At 38.6% G+C, this 14,693-nt stretch overlaps 1 protein-coding gene across 4 annotated transcripts in view; it reads left to right on the plus strand.

Annotated features, from left to right (window-relative positions):
* TGFBR1 (transforming growth factor beta receptor 1) overlaps nucleotides 1–14,693 on the plus strand; it is a 31,066-nt gene that overhangs the window by 13,529 nt on the left and 2,844 nt on the right. For 3 of the 4 annotated variants that reach the window (XM_031608316.2, XM_090136819.1, XM_031608315.2), the window contains exons 4-8: nucleotides 85–315; nucleotides 7,373–7,540; nucleotides 8,551–8,707; nucleotides 13,588–13,712; nucleotides 14,332–14,462. In XM_031608316.2, the coding sequence (XP_031464176.2) occupies nucleotides 85–315; nucleotides 7,373–7,540; nucleotides 8,551–8,707; nucleotides 13,588–13,712; nucleotides 14,332–14,462 (812 nt within the window). The remainder of the gene's footprint in view (nucleotides 1–84; nucleotides 316–7,372; nucleotides 7,541–8,550; nucleotides 8,708–13,587; nucleotides 13,713–14,331; nucleotides 14,463–14,693) is intronic. The other variant, XM_090136820.1, reaches the window with a different exon arrangement.

A 14,693-nucleotide genomic window follows, 5' to 3' on the forward strand; every position in this document is an offset into this window, starting at 1 on the left:
TATGGATACTACTGTTCTTATGCTAAGTGCTTATTTTGATATTTAAATGTAATGTTCAATCTTAATGTTAAATCTTCTTTTTAGGTTTACCTTTACTTGTGCAAAGAACAATCGCACGAACTATAGTACTCCAAGAAAGTATTGGTAAGGGTCGCTTTGGAGAAGTATGGAGAGGGAAATGGAGAGGAGAAGAAGTTGCTGTGAAGATCTTTTCTTCAAGAGAAGAGCGCTCATGGTTTCGAGAGGCAGAAATTTATCAAACAGTTATGCTACGACATGAAAACATTCTTGGATTCATAGCTGCGGACAACAAAGGTTAGAGATGTTACTAATTACTTTTGCTGATTGTTGTATTGTCAGAATGGTAATTACAACAACTATTTTACAAATATGCAATTAAGAATTTAAAAAAATGTTACTTGAACACTTAATTTGACATGTTTAAACAAACAAACCAAAAAAGATCCCCTACTTAGAGGTGTAACTTCCACAAGCTGCTGGGGCTGTGTGTTGCCTTGTTTTGAACAACCAAAGCATGTAGTTTGGGGTATTGGTGGCTTCTTTATTTGTTTTGTTTGATACCCAATTTTATAATTTGTTAATTATCTGCTGTAGTCTACAGGCAGTGGCAGGAATTTCTATTCCCAGTACTCATGAATTCCATGGGTTTAGCTGTCTGTAGAAGTAATTGTTTTCATACTGTAAATAAGTTGAAGTTATTCTGCATGCTTCCAGGTAAATGTATGCATTAAAATATTTCAACTTCTGTTCCTTCATCTTAATTAAAAGCTGTACCTCTCTAGGTAAAGGTTAGCTTTGTTCTATCAGCCTGTCTTACATGGTAAGTCTGTTTCTCAGAATGCTAGGCAATGTACTCATTCTGTTGTAGTACAATTACCTTGCTCTTGAGAAATGTTTTTGCCATTCTGTTTGAAGCTCTGATATTAGCTGGGGAAGAAGGCATTTGACTTATCTTAGTGTGAGAGTCAGGCTGTTTCACTTCACGGAAAAAAGGTTTCAGTTTAAAAAAAGTAGTTTTTCAAAGTTCAGTAGGATACATTTTACTGTAAGATACTAGAGAACGTAAGCAATTAGGTAGTTTTCGTAGCTTCTTTTTAAATATTTGACTTGGAGCATAAATCTGGGGTTAGAATTCTCATTACCCAGCAGTGCTGTCAAACTTTAAAACTTAGTGTTTGGCTTACGGACAAACATGCATTTAATTTTAATTGAAATTCGGTTGTATAGGTTTGATAAGGCACTTGTAATATATTTATATTCTTCTGAGGGAGACTGTCTAAAATGAAGATTACCTAGAATTCATGTTCTATAATCAGTGTTCTAAAAACAAATCTGAAAGATTTTTTATTTAGAACTTCAAATTTTATTAATCTTATGAAATAAACTTTTTGCTTCTGAGTTGTTTTGATCTTAAAAAGTTTTCAGAATGTTCCTTGCAGATGGGTGGAATTATTAAACTCTTAAATTGGTTTCCAAGATACCTAAATTCTTGCAGTATTTTTTGACCATTCTGATCTTGCTTGAGGTTCCTGATCATACTGTCTTAGATAAATTAGGTTACTTTGTCATGGAAAGTTGTGCTACTGCATATAATTATGACCAAGTGTAACTACTTTTTCATGCTTGATAATGTGAGTCGTATAACTGAGAACTTTGTGGCAGATGCTGTTTACTCTGCAACCAGAATATTCAGGGTCACCAAGTAATAATTAACCACACTGTCAACAGTATGAGACTTAATAAATTCATAATAATTTGTGTTCTGCCAATATCTCTAAAGAAATATAAATGCATAGCTTGTCAGATAGAGTGAGGTGAAGTTGTAGTAGTGGGTGCCATCTAAAAGCTGAACTCCAGTGTTCTTACTGCTGCATTTCAACTGGTCTGTATCTAATAATACTCATGTAAGCTTGTATGTAAGACCATGCCTCGTTTAGAGTCTAATTGGAGGGCCACAAACATACATAATTCAAAAAAAGGCTTCTTTCAGAAAGGGTAATATGCCAAGCTTTTATTTTTTTTCCTTTAGAAAGTAGGTAAAAACACTAAATATTAAGATGAATGAAGTAGGAAAAAGAAGTCCAGGAGCAATCAAAAAGGACAGTGGGGGAATTGGTTAAAGGATCAGGTGGTGTTTTCCTCTGTCCTTCAATTAGCAGGGAACAGTATTTAAAGGAACAGGCAGACCCAGCTGATCAATACATGGCTCCAAGGCTGGAGTCACCAGCAGAATTTTGTGGTTCTTGATTATGGGATTTCCTGTACAACATCAGGCCTGCTGGCACCTAAAGGGAAGCACTTTTCTTAGAGAGTTTGAAAAGAATTTTTAGCTGCTGGAGTGAGCAGGACTGATTTGTAAAGTTTTAAACTAGATTCAGAGAGAGAAAAGGGAAAAACCGGGTTTACCAGTGATAAACTGTGGAATGGCATACCAGCACTTGAGAGGCTGCATGCTAATGATAATCTTCAGTCTGCTCCACAAGGTGCTGGGCACACTGGATCACATCTAAAGTATTGCATACAATGCTGCAGAAACATGAGGAATAAAGCAGGAGGAGCTAGAAGTCTTGGCTCTGTCCCAGAGCTTTGATCTCATAGAAATAAGTGAAACCTACTTGGAAGACACCTGTAACTAGTGTGTCACAGTGGGAAATCTTTCTGTCTTCAGAAGGGATAGGCAGGGCAAGCAAGGCAGGAGGCAGTGCTGTGTGTGAGGAAGGGGCTGGACTGTAGAGAGCTCACAGCTGGTGATGATATGGTTGAGAGTCTGCTTATCCCTTCATCCTTACCCAAGTAAAGTGGATTGTTATTGTCAGAGCCTACAGCAGGCATGCAACCACAATGATGACATCAATGAATGCTTCTCTAAAGGAACTGAGATACCTCTAGATCGACTGCCCTTGTCCTTATGGATGGTTTCAACTTGCCATGTGTTAACTGGGAATACCATGCAGCAGCTACAGACAGGTCCAGGAGATTCCTAAAGCACATTGATGATAACTATGGGTACTGAGGGAGCTGACTGGGAAAGGTGCCCACCTACATTTGTTACTTGTAAACAAATGCAGTCTTTTGATTGAAGTTGTAGCTGCTGGCTGCGTTGGCCACAGAGACTATAAAGTAGTCAAGTTTAAAATCTTTGAAAGGAGGAAAACTGCCACCAAAACTTCAATCCTAGATATGGGGAGTGCAGACTTCTGGCTGTTCAGGGAACAAGTTGGAAGATCACCTGGAAACTATTTTTAAAGGCACTCAGGTCCATCAACACTGGTCTCTTTTTTTAAGTGTCACCTCTTTAAGACAACAGTAACAGATAATTCCAGTGTGTCAGAAGTCGGGGCACGAGCTTAAGTGGAAAAAAAATGTACAGCCAATGGAAATAAGGCTGGGAGGAATACAGAGATGTTGTTTGCCATTGTAGAAAGAAAATTTGTGTGTCCAAAGCTCAGTATGAGTTGATACTGATCAGTACTATAGGGAACAACCGAAAGGGCTTCTAAAAATGTGTCAGTAGCAAAAGGAGGATCATAAATAACTTTGTTTCATTTGATGAGGATGGTTACCTTACAAATAGGGATGCAGATAAAGCAGGGATGTTTAAAGCCTTCTTTGCTGCTGTCTTGAGTATCAGTGAACATCTGGAACCCCTGGAGCCCTGAGTTAAAGCACTATGACTGTCTTAACAATAAACTTCCAGTCAGCTCTGACCTTGTGTTGGATTTGCTGCTTCAGCTGGATGCACATAAATCTATGAGATCTAATTCATCCCAGGTTCTTATAGAGATGGGTATCAAAACATAACTTCAGCCTTCAGTTATTTTTCACGGTCTTGGGAATCTGGAGAAATGCCAGTTAAGTAGAAGCAGACAAACGTTGACTCAATTTTCAAGAAGATCAAGAAAGAAAACTAGTAATTACAAGCCTGTCAGTCTCACTTCGGTGCCTGGCAAAATTATGGAGAATATTCTGTGGGTTACTGAAAAATATCTGAAAGGCAGTGCAGTCACTGGCCACAGTCAGCAAGGGTTCGTGGGGGGGAAGATCCTGTTAACGAACCAAATCACTTTGTATGATAAGGTTACCTGCCTAGCTGACCAGACAAAATCAGTTGATGTAATATCTTTGGATTTCAGTCAAGTTTTCAAAACTGTTTCTCTCAGTATCCTTCTGAACAAAACAGTCAGCATGCAGCTAGACAAAAACATAATGGGATGGATGAGCAGTTGACTGATGGTCAAGCCCAGAGGGTTACAGTAAATGGCTGGTGGTCAGTCATTATTGGGGTTCTGCAAGGCTTTGTCTTAGGGTCAGTTCTCTTTAATGACTTGAATACAAAACTTGAAGGTATAAAACTAAGCTTGTGGATTATACTGATTTGGGAGGGACTGCTGACTCCCATGAGAGGGTACACAGGTCTTGCAGAGAGATCTTGACAAACTGGAGGGTGAAGTGGCTACCAAGCACATGAAGATGAAGGAAAGTAAGCACTGGATTTCTATACCTGGGACAGGTATAAAATATATACTGTGTACAGACTATGGAATGAGAGTTTGGAAAGGGGCTCCACAGAAAGGGATCTGTGAGTTTGGGCTGATGGCAAGCTGAATCTGAGTCAGCAGCATGCCCTGCCCTGACAGTCAAAAGGGCCAGCTGTAACCTGGGGTGCATCAGGCACTGCCAGATGGTTAAGAGGAGAGGTTGTCACGCTGTGTTCTAAACTGGTGAGTCCTCACTTCACCAGTGTGTGAAGTATTGGGCACCACAATGCAAGGAGGACATAAAACTATTAGATGTTGAAGGGTCTGTAGCAAAACTTAAGAGGAGTGGGTGAATTCCCATGGCTTGTTCAGCCCAGACAAGAGGCTGAGGGGAGGCCCTGTGGCAGCCTACAGCCTCCTTATGAGCGGAGCAGAGAGGCTGGTTCTGATATCCATTCTCTGATGGCAGTGGGAATGGCATAGAGCTGCATCAGGAGAGGGTTGCACCCTTCACCAGAGGGTGGTTGGGCACTGTAGCACACTCCCCATGTCATGAGATAAGCCTGCTGGAGTTCAAGGACTATTTGGACGGTGCTCTCAGAAACACGGTTTAAATTGTGGGTGATGTTGTGTGGAGTCAGGAGTTGGACTTAATGATCCTTGTGGGTCCCTTCCAACTTGGGGTATTCTGTGATTTTTGCACTTTGCAGGTAGTAGAGTTGTACAAAAGAAAATAGAGGGATTTGTAATTAGAAATACGTTCTTTTCTTAGATAAGCATCTAGAGTTCAGAGGAAAAAACTTTGAGTAGGCAATACGGTCTTGACTCGGCACAGTGGTGGTTTTTCATGAACAATCTGGTGTCTTTGAAAGCTCTGTTTGAGTGCAGGAGATCTAGTAGATAGCTTAAACTAAATTGCTCTTGGATATCTGCTGAATTCTGTACTTACTGTTGTCTAGCTTAAACACACAGTCAGAAATCCTATCCATAAGAAACATAGAGGATGAGTCAGTGACTGTGTGTGTGACTGCATGCAGCGTTAATGGCCAGGCATTGTTTCAGTCAATGTGGGGATGTAACTGGTGAAGCAATAAAATGAAAGGAAGAAAGTGTTCTGACGTGTAACTAGGTTATTTCATTTTGAACTGCTACAGCTTTTTTTGAGCTTACTGAATGTATGCATTGGAAAGAGCATTTTATGTGCCTGTGAATGCTTATCTAATAGTTCTGTGAAGCTGGTTCAGTGAAGTTACATTTGATGCCTATTTGGAAGTAAGCTGTGAATGTAGTGAGCTAGAATTCTTCTAGTGTAAGAATTGACTTTTATTTTCCTGCTCTGAAACGTTCAGATTATTTTAAAATGCATTGATATTGATGTAGTTTCTCTTTTAATGGTAACTCTGACCTCTCTTGAAACACACACATAGAAGTGTTTCTTTAAAGTTTTCTCACCCACTCAACAGTGCTTAAATATATATATGTCTACGATCTGCAGATCTGGCACGTTGTGCTTCTGACTTTTCTGAACCAAGTGTGTTTTTGAGGAGATTGGAGGAAGAAAAAAGAAATGTAAGAAGTTGCAGAACTTTGGGTTTGGTTAGCAGTATGTTTATGATAGAAGTTAATTTCTGCATTCATTTCTTCCTGTTCTTCAAATTATGTTCTTCATATGTTTAGCTTGTGTTGTCACCTGTTATTAGGGAATAATGGCTGTGTAGTTTGGGATAGAAGTCCTGAACTACAATTTTATAATTGTAATTATAAATATAGCCACAAGCAGCTATAAAGTACTTCTGAGATTTGTCTTGAGAGCTTTGAATTCATAAATAAAGAAATAATCAGAAAACCTGCAGGACTGTTCTTTTGTGGATGTACTTTAGCTTCCTAGGTCAGAAAGCCTTTCTTCCCCATGACTTGACTTGTTAAATAGTCTTCTTTCTGTAGATAAACTTCAAGACATTGTGCCCAGTGTTCTTATAGTTTGAACAGCTGGATTCTTGCCTGTCACTTTTGTACTTTTCTTGAGGTATTTGCAAGCGTACTACAGTCTGTCTGTCTCAGTTCAGTGGAAAACGATACAGCAAACTGGTTTTCTCATAACTGGTGTTTTTCATTCTCTTTATCCTTGTTCTTTCTGGAAACCACAGTTTTGGCAGCAACTTTGAGGTCACTGGTGGTGGGATTTGGTTTAGTTCTTGAAATAAAACATCGGATTGCTGCTTGCAAGCTCCCACTCCAGGAGAAAAATCCAACAGCTGCTCATAATTGTGGGCAGTGTGTCACAGGCTGAGGCTGGATAGGTAATGGGGAGAAACTGAAAGAGTTATGAAGCAACACTTGATTTGCAAAGGCACATAGTTATGCAGAAGTATGATTGAGGGCAGGAGATAACTGGTTATTTTTTTTTTTTTAACACTTAATACTCTAAGTAATTAGCCTGGTAAAGCAAAAATACAGTAATAAATAAAACAAGTTAAGCTATAGACTCATGTAATAAACTTGCAGAAGTTTTTAGACAGGTTTTTTTTCTTTCTGTAGTCTGGATGACTTTGGACTGGACTGGTACTGGCGTCATTAGCTTTGCATCATGCATTCATACTGTTCCCTAAGCAGGAACAATAGCAACATAGGCTTTCTGCAGTTTGCCTTTTAATTTAAGTAAATGAATATTCCCTAAGCTGTTCGGAATGTTTTTGCATGGTAAGATGAGCCCTTTACAGAAGCATTTAAATGTTACAAGGCGAGAAGTAAAGACTTGAAGTCTAACTGGTGGGGATTACAAAACACAGTTTGTAATTCCTAAGCACTGTGTAAGAGTGGGGGTCTGTAGGTGCATTTATGTGTGTGATATTCATGCCAGTGTTGTTTTGCAGACAATGGTACGTGGACACAGCTGTGGTTGGTGTCAGATTATCACGAACATGGGTCACTCTTTGATTACCTGAACAGGTATACAGTAACCGTGGAAGGAATGATAAAATTAGCCTTGTCTACTGCCAGTGGCCTTGCTCATCTTCACATGGAAATTGTTGGCACACAAGGTAATCTTTAAATTATTCAGTCTGTTTCATGGCTAAATAGATCTACTTTTTTTTTTTAGTGACACTTAGCTCTTTGTACTTTAATTGTCTTCATTAGAACATTGAACTCTCTCAGACTAGCTTTTTTGCAACAACTGCTTACTTCTGTAATCTTTTGAGCAGCTGAATTGAGAAATGTTTGTTTAGGACCTAAAATAATTTCTGAACTAAAATAAGGTCTTAATTTGATGTAGACAGTGTGTTTCAGTATCCGTTTCTACTGAGAACAATATGAAACTGAAAGTTTTTCTTCCACTACTTAATAAAAAAAAAAAGGGGGGTGGACTTCTGAAAATCTATTATTTATACAAATATGCTTATCCCTTCTTCATTGATGACCACAGGCTTTCTCTCACCTGTCACCCACCAGCTACATTCGTTTATGTGCTAAAATGGCTGCTCTTGTTTTACTACAGCAAAATCATTTTGGTTTCCTTCAAAAGCTTGGAAAGAAAACATGCTGTCAGAAACTTCCCTACTGTTAAGATGTATATGAAGTTTCTAGTTTTACTGATGCACTTTGTGACTTTCTAACTACTGATCTGTTAAAGCATTCCAGGGGCTTGGGTCTTTTTTATCCTTCCCTTCTGTGATATATCCAGTTCTTGTGATTATGTAATTATCTTTCATACAGTACACATATGCAGTGCCTGCTTTTGATTTGTGGCAGCATTAAGGATCTGTTTCAAGAGATAGAAGTCTTTTGACAGCAAGTAATACTTATGCACTGTATGTATGTACATATGATGTGGGAGGGAAGCAGCATAGACTAGGGTAATACAATAAGCATTTAGTGCACTTTTCTGGTCAGCTAGCTAGTCCACAAAGAATGATTTCAAGGATTATCTTGAGGATGAGCTCAAAGTAGCAGATGTGGAAAGAATTCCATAATTTGAAACAAAGTCTGCACCAGGTTTAGAATATTAGCAATTGTCTTTTACATATGTGTTATTTTTGTTTTTTCTTTACAGGCAAACCAGCGATTGCCCACAGAGATTTGAAATCAAAAAACATATTGGTAAAAAAGAATGGAACATGCTGCATTGCAGACCTGGGGTTGGCAGTTCGGCACGATTCAGCTACAGACACAATTGACATTGCCCCCAACCACAGAGTAGGAACAAAAAGGTAAAAATTATTAGTGTGATCTATCAGATGTCGTCTTAATAAAATGCTTTGCTTTTTCTTCAGTTTAGAAGATTTTTTTTAGCTACAAACTTAAATAACAAATATAAACAGTATCAAGTGGAGTTCTGTTGCAGGCTGTTCAGCTGGTGATTTAGACTGTATTTAAAGCACAGGTTGGTTATTGGCTTCTACTGCTAGCATGCATATAAAATGCTTAAATATGCAAAATTGTAGCAGGACACAAGTATATATTAAACAATTAGGCCTCAGAAATAACAATTGCAGAGATCTCACTTGCTCCGTCCTTGTATTTTATGCCTTGTTGCCATCTGGTTGCATGTAAGTTGGGATGTTGATAATGAGAGTAAAGTGTGTGCTTTTTTTTGCTTCTCGATTTTCCTTGTTTTCTGGGGGGCAGTGTTTTATTTGTTTCAAATTTGAAGCCCACATGGTAGAACGAAGTACAAGGTCTTGAATATAGACTTTCATGGAGTTATATTTATGAGAGAAATAAAAGACCTTAGAAAGGCAGTCATCTTCGTCATCTGTTGTATAAACAGAATTATCAGTGGATGGATCTATATGCTTTTTTTTAAAAAGTCTACCTCTAAATTTGGAAATATAGATTTTTCTCATTCTCAAAATAACTTGAGAGATGTATAATTGCATTTGCATACAATTAAATGCTTCAGCATTAGATCAGTGATGCTGCTTGTACCAAAGTCCATCACTGAGAAATAGCCCTGTGATCTAGGGCTATGCAGTATTAAATTCAGCCATATGCTCTAGCTGCCTTGGAGAATATTCTGTACTAATGTTGCCTGATCTAATTGTTAAATCAAAATGATTTTTTTTTTCTCTTCACTTTAGTGTGTGATGCTATTAGAACTCTATTTAGAACTTAAATGCAAGTTATTTTACTGACAATTACACTGCTGACATTACTTCATCCCAAAGCTCTGCTGTTCTTGCTCCTTTTGCCAAATTAAAAACACTACACAAAAGTGTCAGATGATTTACTTTCTGAATTCCGGCTAGATTACAAAATTCTGGGAATTACTGCTCCTCAAAATCCTCACTAATCATTGCCTCATGCTTCTTCACAAGGTTGAAGATATAGCAGCTCTTTCTGCAATGGGCAGCATCAGGACTAAGTCCACTGCCCACTTTAGTCACTTTGACAATTGTTCATTGTCATAAAAAGGCTTGGTCCCTTCTTCCTCCCTTTTATGTATTTTTAGGTAAGTAACTCTGCATCTTCACTTATTTTTCCATAGTAAAACTCAGCTTGCACCTATTCAATAACAACTTTAATTCAGTTGCTGACTACCAGTATCTCTTCTTTGCATGGAAGCTCTGTATGCAAATTTAGAGAGACTTGACAAATTAATTTTTTTTTCTTGCAGTGATTATCTACAGTAAAACTTATGGTCTAGAGAGCAAGCCAAGCTTCCTCTTAAAAGTTTCAGGGGTGAGGATATTCTTGTTTTTCTGTTCTTCCTTGAGGGTATGAACTCAACCACAGGCCTCTGAGTTTTTTTCTGTTAAAATTCTTGTCCCTAGGATGACTTACAGAAATTAGACAGGCTCCATTTGTGCTTGTTTAAAGAGATTATGCCTAACAGACTAGCATCATGGTTGGGGTATTTTGGTTTGTGCTTTTTTCCCCTATCCTTCAAACTCTTTCAATATTCTTGTCCCCAGTGTCCCCATATGATCTTGAGATAGATTAAATGTTCTTTCCTCTAGACCAGAAGCTGAGCACTATACTGTTAAGGACATGAAGTAACGTAAGACTATAATCCAGTATGTGTGTGCAAAGTCCTTGTTGAAATCAGGAAATGCTCACTGTAATCTTGCATTTTTCTTGATTTAAGTTTTCAATGTACATGGCCTAGAATCATTTGAGACTTGTAAAAGACTGACATTTCATTTGGTAAATGCAGTCAAGGTAAGCCTCATGTTCCTGTTCAGACAGTTGTTCTCCGCTTGTGCTGTTATCATGTGAGGAATTCATATGCCTATACTTTGTTCAGGAGAACTTCAATCTTCAGCAACCCTTATTGGACTATGCATGTTTGTGCATTCTTGTTGATAGCCCTTTTTTGTATGTCTATTTATATTTCCAGTCTTGTATTTTACATGCTATCTCTGGTGCTAAGAAAATTGGAGTCCTAGTATATTTAAGTCTCTGCTATACAATTGCTGATTGGATATAATTCTTTATAAGCTTCTGTGACTGTTCCAGAAGTAGAATTATTGGCTGACACTGCAGTAATCTATACATGTTACTTATCTGAGACCTCATGCTTTTATACTTAGTCTGTAGGGGCTGCTGCCTGCAATGCTGTCTTCACTCTCTGACACTGAGAGCCCTTATTCCGCTTCTCTGATCCCAGTCCTGCAGAAGCTGGTACCTGTCAGCTGGAACTGTGGGCCCTGTGACCCGTGGTCCCATTCCAGTGTCTGAAGCAGTGACCTTCATTTGCTCATGTTGCTGGCACTAGCAACGACACTGACTTGCTCCAATTGCTGGCAACCCAGCCCCAGGGATGTCTTCACTCACTGTTTAACTGCAGTTGCTGGCCCAGAATTCACTCCCACAAGAGCTGTCACTCCAGATGTATGCTCCAAAGACTTCTAGGATGTGTAGGTTCTCTTTCCAGTTGCTGAAGCATTCTTCCTCTCTAGCTGATGGCACTCCAGGCCCAGTGGCACCTTCATCCCTGGTCTGATTCCAGTTAGGTGTGATTCAGAGCCACTATTTCCAGTTGTGGTCTGTAGACCTTAAAGCACATGTGCATTGTGGGGTGGCAAATGAGATTATATGAAATCTTTTTTTAAAACTATCATTCTGTAAGATAACAGTGAGCAGACAGACACAGGCCTTGATCAGAAAAACAGACAGTCTAGCAACTGTTTACATGCACCTGGCTCTCTTGTCAGGTCATTTTATGTATTCCTTCAGTTTTACTCCTTTTGGATTCCCTTCTCCTAAATATTGCTTGATAAAAGTTTCATGTTGTCCCACAGTACAATGTGAATATCCGTGGTCCTTACATTTCTCTTGTTTTCACACTTATTAGCAATTAGAAAATCCAGACTGGCCTTTTCCTGAGCTGTGCCTGGAGTTTCTTAATAGCTCATCAGTCAGTGACTGGAGACTTTTGGTCATTATTGCTGTCTGTTACATCTACCAGGTTTATGGCTCTTGTTATTTATCTTTTCACCTTTTACTTATTCCCTCTTTTTCTTTGCTTATTGCTTTCTATTTATATCATTTACAATTAAGGTCTTTGTTTGGATAACCTTAATGAAACAGGTGCTCTCACCTTACATATAACCTTATGTATAATCAATGAATGTTATAACTAAGAAATATACAAGTTAGCCTAAACAGGTTATCACACCAAAGAAGAATGGATGGAAAGCTTACCCTTGTCCTGGGCTCGCAGGGAAGACTCCAAGAGGAGCAATCTCCAAAAAAGATCCTTCCCCAGGGGTACTCAGCTCTTAAATGGGGTCTAGGAGAGGTGCAGCCAGGCTTTACCCCTTCCAGTAGCACAGGAGAATTGCCTTCACCTGTGCTCCCAGGACTGACTCATTGCTTGCCTCAGGTGGTCAATCAGAGGTTCAGGCCATGATTCAGCAGTTCCCATACACCTTACAACTACCTTTTAGTATTATCTCCTGCAAGTCTTTTCCTCTGTGCCTCAGCAGCATTCTCAGAAAATCCTACTTTCGCTGATGTACTCTCTTCTGTATAAAGAGCAACTAGCATTCCTGTAAACTGCTGCCCATGTGTTTTTTATGTGAGAATTCTTTTTTGCTCTGTCTTTTGTGAAAATAAAGACTTTTCAGTCTGTAGCTGAGAACGATCTAGGGGTTGTGGTGGATGAAAAACTGAACGTGAACCAGCAATGTCTACTTGCAGTCCAGAAGGCTAGTGGTGTCCTGGATTCCATCAGAAGAGAGGGATGGCAAGCAGGGCAAGGGAGGTGATTGTCCCCCTCTATTCTGCCCTCACAAGGCCCCAGTGGGAGTACTGCATTCTAAATCTGGGGACACCAACAGAGGAAAGATGTGGAGCTTCTAGAGAGTGTCTAGAGAAGGGCCATGAAGATGATCAGAGGGCTGGATAGGCTGAAGGAAGTAGGCTTCTTCAGCCTGGGAAAGGGAAGGCTGCAGGGAGACTTGCAGCCTTTCAAATTTAAAGAAGTTTATAAACATGAGGAAAATCACACAGGTAAATAGGGGTAGGGAGGAATGGTTTAAAACTCAAGGAAATGAGATTTAAATCAGATATCAGGGGGAAGTTATTTACTGAGAAAGTGGGGAGGTGCTAGAACAGACTGCCCAGAGAAGTTGTGGATGCCCATCCCTGGAGGTGTTAAAGGCCAGGCTGGATGGGACCCTGGGTAATCTGATCTAATATTTGATCTTGCAGCTTGTTTCCCTGCAACAGGGTGTTGATGCTTGATGGTTCTTGAGATCCCTTCCAACCCAAGCTGTTCCACGATTCAGGCTCTCTACTGTCCATTCACTTGCTCTTCAAATTGGCACTCAGTTATCTTTACTGTATTCTAAATTGTGAAGTATATATTCTGTTAGTAATCAAATCTAAATATCCCTCATAAATTCTATTTAAGGACTACATTAAATCTTACAGCTGTTTATTTGAATGCTTTGATATTTTTTTTTTTTGTAAACGTATATGCCAAAAGCAGGAAAACTTTGAACATCTTAATCTTTGTAAAGTGCATTATTTCTGTCTCTCTCCTTTTCCACATAAGTGTGTTTGAACTGAACAGTAGCACTGAATTTCTTCTACAGGAGATATTTATGAAATCAAATGTTTTCTGTTCTTTTTTTGCAAATAGGTACATGGCACCTGAAGTTTTAGATGATTCCATAAATATGAAACATTTTGAGTCATTCAAACGAGCAGACATCTATGCAATGGGATTAGTATTTTGGGAAATTGCTCGTCGATGTTCAATCGGTGGTAGGTAGCAATTTTTACTTACAATTCTGTCAAATTTTGTAATTTACAGATCCTTGTGAGCAGAAGTTTGCTTAAAAAAAATTTCTCTAAAAACACTGCAGTGTATTTCAGACTCTCTAATTATTAATCTTGTAAATGATGTCGGGTTGATTCCACCTCTGTGTAAAATAATGAACCAGTTGAAGAATATGGGAAATAGTCCTGCCTGTATTGTTTTTTTTTCTCTCTAAAACTTTTGACGTAAAGAGAATAAAAGAGTAGAGTTAAATGCCCTTGAGATCAAGGGGCAAAACACCACAATTAAGACCTAGACATAATGTATTCAGGTAAAGTGTACAGTTTATTCAAAATGGTATGTTTCCAAAAAAGATTTCTTTAGCATATGAAAGATTTGGCATAGCTTTCATCTTTTCCAAATACATACGTTTCAGAATTTCTTCAAAGGTAACATAAAGATACGTTTAAGGATTTTTTTAAAATGTTATTGTAGATCATAATGTAATTTTTAAAAAATAAAAATAAAAGTAGAAAAATGGCACCAATAAGGACCGTAAGTAAAAAGTAGAGTGCATGTTTCAGTGTTAGGTAAAAATAAAAGATTTTTTTCAACCAATTACAGGAATCCATGAAGATTACCAGTTGCCATATTATGACCTAGTTCCTTCAGATCCTTCTGTTGAAGAAATGAAAAAAGTTGTTTGTGAGCAGAAGTTAAGGCCCAATATCCCAAACAGATGGCAGAGCTGTGAGGTATTGGCTAACCTCTATAAAGCTGTTTTAATGAACACTGGAGCTTTTATTGATTTCAGCAGCTTAAAAGTTGTGCTTGTTGTGGAAGGGAGAGGGTTGCCTCTGGGAAAACTTTCTTTCTTTCTAATCATTGTGGCTTTATTGAATGCTCTTGCACTTTGATTATGCCTAAATATTTAATGAAGTCCTACAAAAGTGAATACCTTATGTTCTATGAAGGATTCTAGTATT

The sequence above is a fragment of the Phasianus colchicus genome, chromosome 3 (assembly GCF_987193195.1).
Source record: "Phasianus colchicus chromosome 3, bPhaCol1.hap1.1, whole genome shotgun sequence".
Taxonomy (NCBI): Eukaryota; Metazoa; Chordata; class Aves; order Galliformes; family Phasianidae; genus Phasianus; species Phasianus colchicus.